Source organism: Olea europaea, chromosome 17, assembly GCF_002742605.1.
Source record: "Olea europaea var. sylvestris chromosome 17, O_europaea_v1, whole genome shotgun sequence".
NCBI lineage: Eukaryota > Viridiplantae > Streptophyta > Magnoliopsida > Lamiales > Oleaceae > Olea > Olea europaea.
In genome coordinates, this window is record NC_036253.1 from 4,902,861 (window position 1) to 4,920,830 (window position 17,970).

Genomic DNA, 17,970 nt, shown 5'->3' on the forward strand with positions numbered 1-17,970 from the left:
AAATGGTCATGACAAATCCTTGATTGCCACAAAGCAAAAACAAGGGCAATCCTTTTCTCTTCTTTTTCTTTCGTCTTTTTGTTCAAGTTCTTGTCCTTGTCAACATATATTGAAGGAAAAAAAGAGTTTCGAGGATCACGATTTATCAGTTTGTTTGGTTAGGTTTGGCTATTAACTGAATCAATCGGTTGATCGAATATTGCTCTCAATTTTAAGGATACGATGTTTAACTTATTATTGGATTGATATTCACGTCGTTTTTAATTTTCTTTTCCTTTTTCATCGTTAGATTGTCTAGTTTTCAAATTATTTGTATTTCTATAGCGTTAATGTTCACACAATACACATTTTTATGGGACCATTTTGAATCTGTCTTTTACGAATGAGGCTTAATCTTTGTTCCTAGTGACTTGAGACTCAATAAGAGGGATTATTATATAGAGACAGTCAACTAAACAAAATGTTATGTAAAATTAGTATTTTTAAATGATTGATAGTGTAACATCTATGCCTATTCCCAAAATATTGATATTTCACAATCGAAACATTCAATATTATCTCTTTTCGTAGGACAATTTTGAGCCTCTTCATTACAAGGCTTGATTTTTATTAGCATCGACTCAGTTTCAATATAATTGATGCGACACAACGGTATTATTATTATTATTATTATTATTATTATTATTTGTAAAAGAATTTAACATATTTACAAAGATAATAAAATAAAATTTTCCTATTCCAAGTTGTAAAAAATTATGAATTTCCATCTTGATTTCATAGAGAAATGCTACAGCAGGTTGAAAAATCGGCTGTACACGTGTTGATACCTGATTGGAGAATTTGCAAATTTTAAAAAAAAAAAAAAATCCAACAATTTGCTGCCACGTCAATTTGTTTTTGAGCCTGACTGTTTATCATTTTTGGATTTCACATCCCCTATTCACTCACTTTCCTATCTTTGCAAGGCACATATGTCGGTCATCGGTGGAAAATAGGAGCGCCTTAAATTAACCTATTTTGCTGGATAAATGAAGTCGATTGATGACGTGGCGCAACACTGAACGTTAATTGAGTGTAAATATAAATAATCATCAAGTTGCAGGGCACAGCTCAGCCGTTGAATTTGCAGACGGAATAGACAAGTCAAATGTGGTAGGATGTGACTCAGTTCCGCGTCAGTAGGACCGAAGATTGCTGTAAATTAGATACGATACACACGTTAAGATGAGTCAGCCTACTATATTGCGCGCACACTCTGCAAATCTTTGCAAAGTGCGTGTCTTACAATTGCAAGGTAGACAAATGTTGCAAATATAATTAGTTTCTCCTCCCGATTCGATTCGACTCTATTGATTAATTAAAATCCAACTAGGGATAGTCCTGAGTTAGAGTTGGTGTAGTCCAGTTCAGTTCAATTTACTGTTATTGATATGAATTCTACGTATAGACTCATACCTCTTGTATCATTAAGCGATCATTTAGGGTCCTTAACTGATTATTTGGATTGGTTCCCTCTCGAATATGAAACTTATCCCTTATCGTCTTATTAATTGATCTTGACCTTGACTATTTTAATATGATATTTAACATTCAAAGTTTGTTTCGATAACGTCAAGTCATTAGGCCACTTATATACACTAGAAAACACACGTTCTACAATGGCCCAAGAAGGTAAGCTATCTCCAAGAAACCCATTATCAATTGGTTTGATGTCCAATAATAAATTAAACCGAATTAGAACCAATCTTTCATATTTTCCCAAAAACAAAAAACAAAAATTATATAACTTCTACGAACTCGCTTAATTGGGGGATAAGATTTCAAAGTTAAGAAATGAAAAAAAAAATATTGAGTTAATAGAATTGGATAAGAAAATAAGATTAGTACATTTTAAATAATTGTCAAAGTGATTTAAAATTTTCGTGGATAATAAATGGATACAGAAAATGCTATCTTAAATTTTTGTCTAAATTGATACGAAAATGAACTCAATCAGATAATTGAATAAAATCCTATCTAAACTGGTAAGAAGATGAATTCTATCGACACAAGAAATATCTGACGGAGAACTAAGAATATTCTAGGGTATGAAATTTAGCTTTATGGAATAGATGCCGATATATCTGAAAAGGTTGTATCTCACGCGCTATGGTGGGTTGTGAGAACCGTCAGCGTGTTTAGTTTACGGCCGGAAGAAACTCAGATATTTCAGTTAAGGACCCGAAATAGATTATCAGTTGAGGACATGAAACATTCTAATTATCAGATAAGGACTCGTTTACAGTACTATAAATACCTTCACTTTTCTCAGAATCCTTCACACATTGAATTCATATTCATTCATTCATTCTTTCTGTATTTCTCTGTATTTTGTTTAGTTTAACTCTTTTTGAAGAGAATATGACCATTCTTATCGAGCAGCCTGCAGATCTAGGTACATTTTGTGTGTGAGAGAAGCTGCATGTACAGAATTGTGTGTTTTTATGTGTTTAATGCTGTTGGTTTTAGTTAAGTCCTGCAATGTGCAGAACCCTCGAGTTTAGGATTAAAACGGGTTTTTTCTTAATCTTTGCAGTGGGAGAAAAGGAAATTATTTCTGACACAAATGAACTCGTGTTGGATGGAGGATTTTTCATGCCCAAAATGGAATCAGAATGTGGATTTGAAGCCCCTGAAATCAACTCATATGGTCATTCATTTAGGTTTACTATAACTCAGTTTTTATGTTCGTTTATGGCATATTCAGTAAGATGAATTGGATACCAAACATTGCTTTTTAAGTTTTAAGGGTTTTCTTTATCTGATTCGAAAGTTTTGACCGACAGGGATTATGATGCAGAAAGTGAGAGACAAAAGTCAGTCGAGGAGTTTTATCGATTGCAACACATCAGCCAAACATGTGAATATGTAAGTACTAAAAATTTCCTTAAACAACAAGGTTCGGGTTGTGAAAAGACCTTCGATTTTGACATGGAAATAATTGTGAATATTGTATGCAGGTGAAGAGAATGAGGGAAGAATATGGAAAACTGGACAAAATAAAGATGAGCATTTGGGAATGTTGTGAACTTTTGAATAATGTTGTGGATGATAGCGATCCTGATTTGGATGAACCCCAGATTGAGCATTTATTGCAGACAGCAGAAGCAATTAGGAAAGATTATCCTAATGAAGATTGGTTGCATTTGACTGGCCTTATTCATGGTATATACCAGCTAATATTCTAATAAGACCAAGTTCATCGTTATCTTGCCATGCACCGTGTCAAGAACAAGTTTCGTATTCTAAAGTTCTCTCTCTCTTTTTATTTTTTATTTATTTTTTATATTGGCTGCAGATCTTGGAAAAATTCTTCTTCTTCCAGAGTTCGGAGAGCTCCCTCAATGGGCTGTTGTTGGTGAGTATTAATTGAATTTTAATAGTCAAAATTCTTATAACGTAGTATTATTATTTCGAGTGACTAACTAAATTTATAAAATCACAGGAGACACATTCCCACTTGGCTGTGCATTTGATGAATCCATTGTTCACCACAAAGTAATTAATTCTTGATCAATTTTACCCCATCTTTTATATATTGCAAACCCTAAATTTTGCTTATGAAAATATTCTTAATTAGCTGCAGTATTTTGAGGACAATCCAGATTCCAAGAACCCTGCTTACACCACTAAGAATGGAATTTACCAAGAAGGATGTGGACTAGAAAATGTTGTGATGTCTTGGGGACATGATGACTACATGTACTTGGTAATTAACGACAAACAAGATTTTAACTTTTTTTCCTCTTCATTAGCGTTGTCCTATCGGTCGAGCATAACAAACATGCCATCGTTCTTAATTTTGATGTATAGCCACGTCTTTATTATTTTCAGGTAGCTAAAGCAAATAGAACGACGCTGCCTTCGGCTGCATTGTTTATCATCCGTTATCACTCTTTTTATCGTAAGTTCTGAATCTAATACATTAACTAATTAAGCATATAATTTAATTTCTAGCTAGTGTGACTGAGATGTAATAATTATATGCAGCTCTACACAAGGCTGGAGCTTATACACAGTTGATGAATGAGGAAGATGTAGAGAATTTGAAGTGGCTTAATATATTCAAGTAAAAACCCTTTTCTCAAACTTTCTTTATTTACTTTGTTAAAACCTGCACGATCTTTGGCTCATTAATGTCGTGTTTTGCTGCAGCGTACGCGTAGTTGAGTCTATCGAGTTTAACATTTTGAATTCTCTTTAAATTTTTATTTGCAGCAAATATGACCTTTACAGTAAGAGCAAAGTTCGTGTTGACGTTGAAAAAGTAAAGCCATACTACCTTTCCCTCATTGAAAAGGTAGGTGCCTTTTGGCCATTTATTTTTAGAGTGAATTTTCACATTTGGATTTTCTCCATGCTAAGATGCAGCAATTTTCCTTTTCTGCAGTACTTCCCAGACAAACTTAGATGGTGAAAACTCTGGCAAAATACATGGAATAAATATTTTGGGCAAGCAGAAGGCAGTGTGGTGTTTGCTCAGTTAACTCAAGATTTGATGTAAACAAGAAATGCATGTTGTAAATGTTTCTCTTTCAAGATTTGTAGGGGTTCTTTTGTTCTCAATGTAATGTGCTTTCACTTTGTTGATTTTTCGATTTTTTGCCTATATTGTTTTCCTCTTGTTGATCATCGACAAGTGCTTTGTTGGTAAATAAATTAAACAAAAGTGTGGATGATGATAATGTTAAAATGTTGCCAAATCACATGTCCTCCGTTCCGTTGTCTTATGCAAGGGACACTATTCATAGCCATCTATATTTTTCGACAACATCGTGGGACATGACATACAAGTGCACTTGCTAAACTTCTAATGCTACACTTTCTGTCCGTTATAAAAAGTCATTTTTCTTAATGTGTCACACTGATAAAATGACAACAAATTTAATTCTACGAAGTTGAGTGACTACTAAAGTTGGGTACCATAATAGCTGTGTCCCTAAAAAGGTTGTTGGCCCTTAATAAATCTATACAAATTATCTCCTGGCTTGCTGGCCAGGTGTTGCAGACACGATATTAAATTTTGAGTGTGACATGAGTTTTGACTCTATGCCCTTAAAATAAATTTGCCATGTTGGTGCTTATGCAGGACAGATAGGAAATCAAGAATAATTGAAAATGTCGTAATTTTTTCCTTATAAGATCTTATACTATGATGTTTCATGACTCCATTATCAATATTATCAAACGGGACTTTATAACATTTTACAATTGTTATGATTAAAACATCAATGGATCTTTCAAAAGAATCATCAGTGCTCGATATTTCACCAATAGAATTTGTTGGCATTGTCCCACGTTGATTATGAATTGAATAGTAGTGTCCTACAATACGATAGGAATTTGTTTGTTTCCTATGTAGAAAATGATTAGTGTTGTAACATTTGTTTTATGAATTGATAAATTGTTTTTTTTAGGTATACAATTAGTTAGTCATGTTGAGAGAATTTACAAAACTCACAAAGAATATTGAAAATTTCATTTTTTCTGTTATTATTTATTTGATATGTGTATTGTTTATCTATGCATGAATCTTAATTAAACAATGGTAAATGCTTAACATAATATAAGTTGTGTTTCTTCGGGAGCAAAAATGAAGTATTTTTCTAGAATATTAATAAATTATAAAATTGTGTTTCTCGAGGAAAAACAATTATATTTTTCTAGAATAGTAGTAAATTTTAAGCTTCTTCATGAACAATGAAATAATATTTTGTTTTTCTAAAACATTGATATATTATATTATATTTGTTTTTCTTCATGAGCAATAAAACGTTCTTATAAATATTGATATTTGAAGTTGTGCTCAACAACACAATAATCTTCTGGAGTATTAATTTGTAACAATAATACAATATTCTTGATTATAACTTGATAATTTTGTAAGAGTAGAAATATACTATTCTTGTGCAATATTGGTACGAGGTAATAAAATACATTCAAGCAAATATATGTATATATATCATAAATCGATATAATCAAAACGATTACCAGATCAAATAACTTATATTGATTTGTTGATATGAAAATAATGTTAAAAGATCTACTCATTTTGTTGGACGAAAAAGAATAATATATTGATCATTTGGTTAGACTTCTGTGCTTATCTTCGAAAACAAGGAGGAATAACTTTTGGATAACTAAGTTTGCTAAAATTCACGTTGAGTCTAAAATTAAGAGAAAAGAAAGAATAATATTAGATAATTGAAAAAGAGTTGAAACACGTGTATAATTTATTGAGAGGTTATTTGATGTAGATTTTACTAAGGAATCGTTTGATTGCAAAGATGAAATTTGGATGAAAAGAAAACGAATTCCAGGAAATTGAATTGCTTAGAAATCATTTTCCTGTGAAATGACAATGAAATGTGTTTGATTAATAAAATTTTTCACCTGAAAAATGTTGAAATTTTCCATCTTTTGGTGTTTGATTGACATCACTTTCCATGAAAGTTGTATTTATTTTCCAACTATTGGTGTTTGATAGCCATTTTGCAAGGAATTCCTATTTGATTCAACTACAAAAATTGATACAATTTAAGTTAAAATAAAAAAATAATTTGATCTATATATTTCATTAATTTTACAATTTTTTAATTACATATTTCATCAAATTTTTATCAAAATCTGTTGAAAACTTTTATTTTTCTTCTAAACCACACATGGTCAATATGCACATTTTGCCATCCAAGGAATAGGGGACCCGAAGCCATGTTCCTTTTTTTTAAAATATATTTTTGTATTTTATAAACAAATTAAGTTTTATTTCATAAAAATACCTTCATTGTCTGGTCAGGTCTAGTAAGATCAACCTTTTGAAAAAAATAAGTGGGCAAAAAAGGTGAAATTTTTAATCCTTCGTCTATTTCACCTTGCCTCTAGAAAATTACTTGCCATCCTCTTTGATAAAGGAAAATTTTCACTTTGCCATTGGTAATAGGGTAAAAATTTGTAGAGTTAGCTAAATTGTCTATATCAAGGTTGTAGCGGAAATCCCTCGATAAATTTTAATTCCAGGCTCAGAAAACAATCAAATGAACACCGGTTTATTTCGACTCGACTCAAGGTTTTCGCCTTCACTTTGGACTGTCCAAGCTCTCTCAAACCCCACAAAAGGAGAATGGTGGTGATGTTAGCAATCCACAAAGGTATGGAGAGGAAGAATGAGATATCACAATGGTTGAATCTTACTCACAACCTCACATGATTTCCCTCTCTCTCGGCTGCCTCTCTCCTCTCAACTCTCCTCTCCATTGCTACAACACACACACACACACACACCAAAACGGTTGGGAGATAAATACATATATATAGGTTAGTTTAGGTCACCAAATATGGGTCAAGAGATCTCTAAGTGGACTGTCATATAATCTAAACTAATGGGCCAATTTCCAACTCCATATTAATCACTAAATGGTCTAACTAACCAAATAATCATCCAACCCAAACTCGAGCCATCCAAAAGTGTAGTTCGTCTCTGAGACGAACCAAGTCCATAGTGTCGATAAATAATCCGACAACTGTTTTAAATCATCGCCCGAATTATTGGGTATCAAAAAACCCAACAAAGATTTTAAATTGTTTAACAAGACATAAAGGTCAACACTCAAGCTTACGAGCCTAAACGTAAAAAGAAAATTTTCTATTTTTCATATTTACTTTAGTTATTATAGATCAATAGTATAAATTTATAATTGTATATTTTTCTTGTAATTATTGGTTGATTTTAATTTTCAACGTATTTCCTACAAGGATAGCCCACAACTAAATAACAATTTTACGAAACAATGGTAGAAAATAAAGGTAAAATAATTCTTTCAAATGGGCCCTCACATTGTTTTGCATGTGATTAGCTCGATTACATTTTTTTTAGGGAAATATCTCCACTAAGTCTAAGCATAATTACATTTCAAAGACCGTGCATATTATTTTGGACAGAAATACTTAGTTTAAAATGATGCAATTTATATGGCCCTAATTGGCCAAAAGGATACAACTGTTGAAGTAGACAATGATATTTCAATGCTCAAATTGACGTACACAAACATATATGAAAAGTAGACTAATCAAGCGAATCGATCCAGACATACACAAAATCGATCCAAATTAAGTTGAAGGGGCAACAATAATTGCTTAATCTATATTTTAATTGATCCAGATTAAGTTAAAGGGGCAACAATAATTGCTTAATCTATATTTTAAATTCAACACTAAACAAAAGCAGATCCATTTTTAATGGTAAGCATACATGAATTTCTTTGAATTAAACTTCAGTTCGAATTAAACTTGTAGCCAATGGACCTGTAAGTAAAGTACGAGACTATTGTGGAGTCAATGGGATGCATTAAAAGATATGACCCAGAAGCACGGTTAGACACTTGAAAATATACAAAAGAACCATCTAATACTTGCAAATTCAATAGGCTGCCAGAAAGATATTCTGCCTAAGTAGTGAAATGCACGTACTCAAGTCACGTAATACGTTTCTTCTAGTTGGAACACAAATTCAATATTAGCCATAGTACCCCTCATTCTCTGTTGTTAACAATTGGTTTTCAAAAGTAAGCTAAACGATATCAAGTTGAACCAAAATAAAAACAATATACAACATATGTTAAAAACTGAAGTCTCACACCAAATAACCAAATACCTAATGTCCAGCTAAGTGAAAAGTTTACTAACAAAATAGTAACCTCTCACTCCACTATTTTTTGTGTGTCGGGCTCCGGCTTTAGTACAGTTAATGCACTAGTTGCATCATCTTCTTTGTCAAAAACCTACAACAATCTGCAAATTTCTGACCAAAACAAGCTCATACTTCATATATAATCATCCATCAAATTGAAGCTCAGAATCCCTAATTCTTTTCATGGGCATATATGTGCTTGTCCACATGAAATTATAAAGGTGAGAATTGAATTCCTAAACCCAAAAATGTAAAAGGAAAAAGACACAACGAGAAAAAAAATGAAATTCCAAAAGGTTACCCAGTGAAATGGTTGATAGTCGGTTTAAAATATAATTAACAAGATAAGTGTATAACAGGTTCGTCAATACATTGCCATTCCAAAAAGTAGGACTAAAACACCTAAAATCTAACATAGAAGCAAATTACAAATCCTAATTTGGAAACTAATCACAATGGTTCGTAAGAATCTACGAACTGAAGAAGAAAAAAATGAAATAAGAGCAGACCATATGTAATTTGAAATAGGAAGGAGAGAGAAAGCATTTACCCAACTCTTCAACTCTCAAAGGAAAAAAAAAGAAGAAGGTATACACCACTTGTAAATATTATATTTATGTAGTACATACCAAATTCGAGATTTCGAAGGGAAAAACAGAGATACGAGATCAGAATCAAACAGCGTGCATCGTTGGTATGGATTATGTGGAGATTTTTTGGATCGACATCGCCGGTATTTCAACAGTGGGGTGGTTCTGCGTGAAAAATGGGATGGGAGAATAGTGTGAGAAGAAAGAGAAAGGGAAGGGTTTGGCATGTTTAACTGGGTTTCTTTCACTTCCAATTGCTTAGAAAATGAAAAACTAGTTCAATCATGGGAATTGAACTTCCTCATTTTCGTGGAATAGAGGGTCACGTGAGTGAAAGTGAGAAAACCAAATGCCAAGAAAAAATTACCTATCAAACAGGCAAAAACTTGGAAAATGGTGGGAAATTTTCCATTTTCCATGGAAAATATGGAGTATCAAATAGGGTTTAAATAGATTTTGTGAAAAGTTCACCATAATGTGCAGTTAAAAATTAAAATAAATAAATAAATATTTATGGGTCCACGTATAGAATTAAGAATATGCGATTAAGATTTGGTCGAAAGAAAATAAATTTTAAAAAATTTCTACTAAACAGGACCAAGAATCAAAATATTCCATATTTATAGGATATTATTCTCAAATAGTTACAACATACTCCATACTTTTAATAATTGTATTTTTTCAATTTGTTAATTTTAAAGTCATTTTTTAAATATATTTTTCTAAAAACATTTGACTTATATACTCCCAAATTTTGCCCATTTTTTTTTAATTCATTTTTCTGTCAAACTCATTTTCATACATTATATTTATAGGATTCATAATTTTTATCAATTTTTTAAACATACATTCATTAATTTTTTATTAATATATTCTAAGCAAAATCTAATTTTTATTCAAACATATCAAAATTTAAGCCCAGTTTGTCAATTCTTTAAAAACTTAAATTGTTTGCTACACATATTAAAATATTTTACATATAAATCAATAAAATTTTCTTATTTTTTAATCACACATTTTTCAAAAAATATTATTCAATAACTCATTATTTTCAAATAAATTCTATCAAACAAGAGTTTAATATATATTTAGGCCTCGTCTGTTTCTCATTTTCATAAGAATGAGAATGAAAAATATGGTCGTTATGAGTCCCATACAAGAGAAAGAAATTCAAAATTAATGACTTGATGTGATGAATAACGGTTATATTTTTTATTTTAATAAGGAAAGAATGACAAATAAATAGGGGCTTATTTTATATTAAGGTTGAATTGGAACTTTGAAGTAATTCGCGCCAATGATTGAAGCCATAGATCAGGCTACGTCCGTTGATCCAAAGGGTTTAAAACTCTCACGTAGGGAGAAATTCTCGCACGTGATATGATCCTCGTTCGGCGTACACTCCTTCCTCAAACCCCGAAACCAGAAAAAGCACAGTCAGCCTTGAGCTGAAATCCCCTAACCCTCATTTTCTCACTAGTACAATTCATCAAATCATCGCCATGTATAGAACCGCAGCTTCTCGCCTCAGGACTCTCAAGGTTAGTATTCCAAATGTATACATATGCTTTTATATATCGACGTTATTATGTATTTGTATATATCGATTATTTGTTATTTGGATCTGATGTTGGTCGCTCATGAAATAACACTCGTGTAATTTTCACATTCGATGATTGATGTATTCTTTAATGTGACTTTGTAATTAACATGCTGTTGCTTGTGGTAAAAATGAAATTTTGCCTTGATTCTTTTTTTTATGAAAATGTATTATATTTAGTACGAAATTTTTGTATGGTTCATTTGCTACTGTAAAACTGGAAACTTTGGGATTTATTTGAACGAGGTGCACAGCACATATGCTAGGTTGCAACACGAAGTTGTAATTCGGGAAAAAAAGTTGGTTTAGGGTATAATGAAGATTCTTTGGATTCCATATATGATAGCAGAGTCTCGTACTTTTAAATTGGACAATTGATTTTTGCAGGATGACATTCCTGATCCTAGCTAGAATTTTTAACTATCACATGGTCTCATTGATTTGAATTTTATTTTATTTTATTTATTATTATTATTTTTTAAAACATTGGATCGTGTGGTAGGACCGAACCAGTAATAGGCGATTGACTAGATTTGCAAGTACGAGTGCCGTTGCAACCAAGACATCATCAGGGGGTTTCTTTAGCTGGTTGACTAGAGAACACTCCTCGTCACTTCCTCCTCTAGACTTCCCACTTAAGGATGTTACACTTCCACCTTCATTGCCTGATTTTGTTGAGCCTGGAAAGACCACTATAACGACTCTTCCCAATGGCCTCAAAATTGCATCTGAAACATCTGCGGTATGTGATAATCATTAGTATGTTTGCTAAGCTTAAAAGGTTCTTATAAATACATTTTAAGCTAGCCAAACATGCTGCATATTTTTCTCTTCATTTGAAAAGAATAAGAACTGCATATATTGTTACTATGAACAAAGTAGCGATTGCTGAGTTTGTTTGTCAGAACCCAGCAGCTTCAATTGGGTTATATGTCGATTGTGGCTCAATATATGAAACTCCAGTGTCATTTGGTGCCACACATCTCCTGGAACGTATGGCCTTCAAAAGTACTACCAACCGGAGCGACTTGTGTGTTGTTAGAGAAGTTGAGTCAATTGGTGGCAATGTCATGGCTTCTGCCTCTAGGGAACATATGGGTTACACCTGTGATGCTCTGAAGACCTATGTTCCTCAAATGGTAGAGCTCCTGATTGACTCTGTGAGGAACCCTGCTTTTCTGGATTGGGAGGTTAGCGAACAGGTAATTTTATCTGTCTTATATGGAGTCAGTGCTCATTTTTTGCTCTTTTGAATGCGTTAATAAATATTGCAATGTTCATTACAGCTCCATAAGGTGAGTGCAGAGGTTAGCGAATGCTCTAAAAACCCACAGAACTTGCTTTTGGAGGCTATTCATTCAGCTGGTTACTCTGGTCCCTATGGGAATGCTCTTTTGGCTTCAGAATCCGTGGTGAATAGATTGAACAGTGCAGTTTTGGAGGATTTTGTTGCTGTGAGACCCAAACCTTTATCTTCTGTTCTTTTACTTTTACCGTCCTTTCTACTTTTTGGGACTCCTACCCCTTTACATTCCCTGTCCTGTGATATTGAACAGTCATTCTTCTCCTGAATGGTATTTTCGTTGTACAGGAAAACTATACTGCTTCTCGGATGGTTCTTGCTGCATCAGGTGTTGACAATGATGAGCTATTAAAATATGCTGAACCACTTCTATCTGACCTTCCCAATGTACCACGTCCTACTGAGCCAAAATCAGTTTATGTAGGGGGTGATTATCGTCATCAAGCTGATTCAGGGGTGCGTATCAGAATTTCATTTTTTATGTGTTTTTCGTTGCACACATATCTGAACATTGATCTGAAATATGGCAATAAATTTTCTTTTCCGACTTTTGGGCAGACAACCCATTTCGCTCTTGCCTTTGAACTTCCTGGTGGTTGGGTCAAGGAAAAGGATTCAATAGTTTTGACAGTTCTCCAGGTTCTTCTCTTTAGTGATTACAAACCTTAAATAAGATTGTACTTACCATGGATTGACGCTTGGCTTAACAAATTATATGCTTAAATTTCTTTCTTCTGTTGACTCCATCAGTCAACTATAGATTACTCAATTGCTTGTTCTGTATTGTTCGTTCTCATTTCTTTATGAGTTGGTTTTGTTCGAAAGCCATCTTGTAAGGATATACTGATTGTATTGATCCAATAGATGCTTATGGGAGGAGGTGGATCTTTCTCAGCTGGTGGTCCTGGGAAGGGGATGTACTCTAGACTATGTGAGTTTCCTTTATTATACATAATCAGTGTAGTAGGTAAATATGATTCTTGAAGAAAGGAAACACTGTCTTCTGTCTACATATGTATAATGTTCATTTCTACTACAAATATGTAAGAACTAAGAACAGACATCTGTCTGCATTCACACAATGGAGCTAAAAGATACGCATTGGTTCAATAACTAGTAACAGTTATTGCATCTCTTAATTAATCTATGCTTGCTATTACAGAAGTTCTAGGCTTGATTTTGCACTTTGTATTCTCATTTCTTCTGCATCTTGATTACCATCTGCTAATTGCTGGATGGTCTGCAGATCTCCGAGTCCTGAATGAATATCCCCAGATTCAGTCATTTTCTGCATTCAACAGCATTTACAATCATACTGGATTATTTGGAATTCAAGCTACCACTGTAAGGCACCTGTATAATTTTGGGAACACTTCGTATTTTTAGACAGCTTTTACTTGCAGAATTCATGGTGTCCATTTATAATGTGGTTGGATTTTTGGTTAATTTTTTTTTAATAATGATCTACCTAAAACTTTAATGGGTTTTAGATCTAGTATTTCCGTGTTAGTAATTAGTTTGGTGTTTTAACATGATTTTGCTGATGCATGGACTGCCCTCTTTATTGGAGTGGTTTAATGTATTGTTCCTGATTTTTTGTTTCAGTATACTTGAAATAAATTTAAAGATGGAAATTGTAATGAACATGATTGATTAGGTAATTCCACAGTTCTTTGTATATTGGATTTAAAAATCTATCATCTGGAAATCGCTATCTCCAGCTGCACTCCATCCCTTTTAAATTAATGAAACTCATTTTAAGGGGTTTAATTTAACATTGATACAAACTTATGTATATTGTTTACCGAGTATTTGTTTTCCCGGTGAATATTGCGATTCTGTTTAACGGAACAATGGTAGATTATAACGGAAGGAAAAAAGAAAAATGAAAATCTATTTGACCAGTTTATACCTTTATATTCTCTTTGTTGAGTATTTATTGGATAGCTCAGTGATGAAGCTTACCTTTTTAAATTCAGGGTTCCGACTTTGTAACAAAAGCAATTGACATAGCAGTTAAAGAACTCATTGCGGTTGCGACTCCAGGAGAAGGTGTGCTATATGCTTTTAAGCTCGAGTACTGTTGTATTTTGTTTGGAGCTTTTTTATTATCTGTTCACATAATTTTGTTTCTGAATTCTGAAGTCCGTTGATCCTGAAACATCCTTCATATTCTTGTATCATGAATAAATATTTTATCCATTGGAAAAACTTCCCAACATATTTCTAGCCCCTCCCCATCGTCTTTTTCCATCAATGGATAAAAATTAACAAACAACACCTTGCGTGCCCATGTGCATTTGACATTCAGGTTTACAAAGTGGTAGCAAAATATTCCAAATAGGTCTCTTCAAAAAATATTCCTGATGGTAAATCTAGACATGTCACTTGTTTAAAGTTGTTCTAAAGTTGGTTCTTCAATTTCTTTGTCCCTTCCTGTTCTCCAACAGTTGACCAGGTACAGCTGAATCGTGCTAAACAAGCGACAAAGTCTGCTATATTGATGAACCTGGAATCCAGAGTATGCAACATGTTCTTACACCCTTTTAGCTCTAAATTCTGTCCAGGAACTAAAGGAAAAAAAAAAAAACTCAAAATATTATCTTTTATTAGAAGTTCAGGAGTATGCAACTTGTATCATGTGTTTACTGTTTACATGTCTGTTACAGATGGTTGCTTCAGAAGACATAGGTAAACAGATTTTGACATATGGAGGGAGGTAAGATCATTAAATACGTTAGCTGAAAAGAATTTTGTATTAATCAGTACTTTGTAGGAATGTTTGGGAAATGGAGAAATTTTTAAACATTTGCAACTTAGTCCTAAATTGAATGTTTTACTTTTTCCCTTTTGAAGCTTTCCGAGAAATAACTGCTTAATAGAATAGATATTTCCTTTCCCACTGTACCCTCTATGGAAACAATACAGATAGCATAAAAAAGTGACTTTGTCTTCGTATACTGATTGAAGTGTTATCGAATTCCTGGAAGAGCTCAGGAGATCCTCCACCAAGGATCAGAAATACATCCTAACCGGCAAATATGTCAACATGTGTTCCTCCATACACCACCTCTCACTATTTGTAAAACCATTGCCAGAACTTCACTGCTACCTTTGAGACCTCAATTCACCTGAATCAAGTGTAGCTGCTACCAAATGAATCTGAGAGTTTATCTATCCTTCCCAGTTATATGGCATTTGCTTTGAATTGCATAAGCATTTGAGAGTTCAAGTAAAGTAAATTCAAACTTACAAGAGCATGTCGAAGATAATGAGTGGATGCTGGTGTTTTGGTCAGGGTTTAAGGATTCTTTTGATGGCCATGCTGTTGGCTTATTATGGTGCTGTAAAGATGATTGAAGGCTTGGAGCGCTAATATAGTAAGAGATGTTGGATTGTGTTTGTTACTATGTTGATGGTTTCATCGGTTTTGTTGGTGGTGTTGGCAATGTTTGTGGTGAAAATCGTGGTAGACTGGACGTGCTACCTGCTTTCCCCTTTGGTGATAGATTGGTTTCTACCGTGGGGTCTTAGTGTTGTGGTGGTGACTGTTAATGGCGTCGGTGTTATTTGAACCAGTATAGTAAATTTTATTTTATTTTGTCATATGATGACATGTTATTAAGTAGCTTGCCCAGGATATAAACTTGTAGACCTTTACCTGTATAACATTCTTTCTTCTTCTCCGTTTATAATTCTCACCTCAAATTGAAAGGATAACTTGTAAATATATGAAGATTTAGAAACATTATTTAATTCAAAACTAGATTTATTTATTTGTTTATTGTTTTATGCTTCTTTCATAAGGTCTGCTAAGTCCTTACCTTTTCACTCAAGTAATGGATGAACTTATATTACATACCCATATGAGACAACTTGGTCAGTGTTCGGTGATTATGAGTTTTAGTTGATGAAACTTGAAGGAGTTAAATTGTAATTTAGAATTTTGTAGCTGTACTTTGAAATTTAAATGTCTTAGATATTAGCGGAATTAAGATGAATACATGAAGTGTCATCTTAGTTATTGAGGAAATAAGGATGATAGTGAAGTATAGAAAGGAGATCAATGTTATTTCAAAAAGTGAGTGTACAAGGTGCTTGTGTTCAATTAATCACAAGGACTTGAGAATGATTAATGCGTATGATCACAATGGGTTGCATGAAATGGAGAAGTGCTACTAGGATTCTACGTGGTAGAAAGATAAATATAATGTTAGAAGACAAGTTTTACAAAATGGTGATTAAATAGCTATGTTTTATGGTACTGATGCTCAGTTGTTAAAGGACAATGTTCATAAGATGAATGTAGAGAAAATGAAAATGTTGAAGTTGAAATGGATGCATGGCCATGTAAGGAAGGATAAGATAATGAGAACATGTGAGAATAATTGAGGACAAGGTTCAGCAAGGTTAAATTTTTAAAACTGTTTGGTCAATGCATTGTATAGTAGGTTATTGTGTTCTGTGATAAATTCTGGACTACCATCAGGAAATGGTAAATTAGAATATAAACGCAATTTGAAAGTGGTGCTTGATTGATGTCTCCAAGAAAATTCTGAAGGTTCAGTAACAAAATCTAATATAAAATTTGTTTGCTTTTGCATCTTCAGGAAACCAGTCGAGCATTTCTTGAAGGCTGTAGATGAAATTACAGCAAAGGATATAGCTTCCGCTGCAGAGAAGCTTTTATCATCTCCTCTCACAATGGCATCTTATGGAGACGGTAACAACTTTGTCCTAACGAAGTCCTTTTCGCCATTGATATTCATTTTTACACGACATTTCAGCATTCTTTATCCCTATTTAACTCTGTATTACAGTTATTTATGTTCCAAGTTATGATGCGGTTAGCAGCAGGTTCCATTCAAAGTGAAAACATCCTTGTGTGGATTTGTCATACTCCAGTCAGAGCCCTTTTCATTTTTTTCAAGTTTTGTCCCCCTTTTGAGCAGCTAATAGCTGTGAAAATAAGGAAACTTGAGATTCTTTTATATGAACGATAATTGTCTTTGGGCATATTTGAAGATGCCTGATTGATTATTTAGACGACTTGTAATTTGTCGTGTCCAAATTTTCTGGTTCCACAGCTCTTTCAATCATCTGATTGCTAAACTTCATCCCAGATTAAAAATTTTGCTATTCCTTATCTCATTTCCACATTCTTATAAAACCTGATGGTTACTCTGTGAGCCATTCTACTTGTATAATAACAGAACCGGAAGTTTGGGAACTATCTAGTTAAAAACCTTTTTTTTTTGGGCTCTCGTAATGAATATAAATCAGGTGAAGCCTTTAAAACGTTTTAGTTTCATTATCAGCTATTTTGTGTTCTTATATTCTCTTTGTTGCATTGTATAACATGATTTACCTGACTTATAGTTAATTAAGGACAATTCATGGTAGATGGTGTATTAGGATTGCAAAATCTTTAACTTATATTTTCTGCTTATTTTTCATATTTTGATTGTGTGTTATAGTTGCTAACTAGTGTTATTTTATTGGGAATGGTCAATAATCACTTTTCTATGCAAAGAAGGAACTGGGAATGGATAAACTTTATAGAGAAATGTCAATTAGTCTTGAAAAGGGAGCTAAGGTCTACATTTTAGATGGACATTACGCAATTCTTCTAGTTCTCTTAGGATCTCTCAAGTCATACCCAACTCAGCAACAAAATCTTGATGCTGTAACTTGCAGGTTTCAACTTCCTTACAAAATATTTGATTTAGCTACACATGATGAGTCATACATT

General features: G+C 33.2%; 2 protein-coding genes across 5 annotated transcripts; both read left to right on the forward strand.

Annotated features, from left to right (window-relative positions):
* Window positions 1–2,300: 2,300 nt before the first annotated feature.
* Window positions 2,301–4,724, forward strand: LOC111366128 (inositol oxygenase 2-like). 2 transcript variants are annotated; one of them, XM_022986804.1, is made up of 11 exons: window positions 2,301–2,434; window positions 2,576–2,702; window positions 2,826–2,907; window positions 3,000–3,204; window positions 3,338–3,397; window positions 3,485–3,537; window positions 3,620–3,748; window positions 3,874–3,943; window positions 4,030–4,108; window positions 4,258–4,339; window positions 4,430–4,724. In XM_022986804.1, exons 1-11 carry the CDS (start codon window positions 2,401–2,403, stop codon window positions 4,454–4,456), a joined length of 948 nt encoding a protein of 315 aa, XP_022842572.1. In that variant the 5' UTR covers window positions 2,301–2,400; the 3' UTR covers window positions 4,457–4,724. The 2 variants fall into 2 exon arrangements, with proteins under 2 accessions (XP_022842572.1, XP_022842573.1); XM_022986805.1 differs by having other exon boundaries at window positions 2,302–2,434; window positions 3,626–3,748.
* A 5,948-nt stretch (window positions 4,725–10,672) lies between these two features.
* On the forward strand, window positions 10,673–17,481 carry LOC111366130 (mitochondrial-processing peptidase subunit alpha-like). 3 transcript variants are annotated; one of them, XM_022986806.1, is made up of 13 exons: window positions 10,673–10,856; window positions 11,418–11,657; window positions 11,821–12,117; window positions 12,202–12,369; window positions 12,507–12,674; window positions 12,777–12,857; window positions 13,083–13,149; window positions 13,465–13,562; window positions 14,198–14,270; window positions 14,669–14,739; window positions 14,888–14,937; window positions 16,829–16,941; window positions 17,039–17,481. In XM_022986806.1, exons 1-13 carry the CDS (start codon window positions 10,818–10,820, stop codon window positions 17,089–17,091), a joined length of 1,518 nt encoding a protein of 505 aa, XP_022842574.1. In that variant the 5' UTR covers window positions 10,673–10,817; the 3' UTR covers window positions 17,092–17,481. The 3 variants fall into 3 exon arrangements, with proteins under 3 accessions (XP_022842574.1, XP_022842575.1, XP_022842576.1); XM_022986807.1 differs by having other exon boundaries at window positions 10,675–10,856; window positions 11,429–11,657; XM_022986808.1 differs by lacking the exon at window positions 10,673–10,856 and having other exon boundaries at window positions 11,600–11,657; window positions 11,879–12,117.
* The last annotated feature ends 489 nt before the right edge of the window (window positions 17,482–17,970 follow it).

Excerpts from the sequence above, each read along its gene's own strand:
- LOC111366128 (XM_022986804.1), top strand. The coding sequence starts at position 2,401 with ATGACCATTCTTATCGAGCAGCCTGCAGATCTAG. Across the intron at positions 3,398-3,484 it reads CCCTCAATGGGCTGTTGTTG|GAGACACATTCCCACTTGGC; the intron begins GTGAGTATTAAT and ends ATAAAATCACAG. Across the intron at positions 3,944-4,029 it reads CCGTTATCACTCTTTTTATC|CTCTACACAAGGCTGGAGCT; the intron begins GTAAGTTCTGAA and ends AATTATATGCAG.
- LOC111366130 (XM_022986806.1), top strand. The coding sequence starts at position 10,818 with ATGTATAGAACCGCAGCTTCTCGCCTCAGGACTCTCAAG. Across the intron at positions 12,858-13,082 it reads TAGTTTTGACAGTTCTCCAG|ATGCTTATGGGAGGAGGTGG; the intron begins GTTCTTCTCTTT and ends TTGATCCAATAG. Across the intron at positions 13,150-13,464 it reads GGGGATGTACTCTAGACTAT|ATCTCCGAGTCCTGAATGAA; the intron begins GTGAGTTTCCTT and ends GATGGTCTGCAG.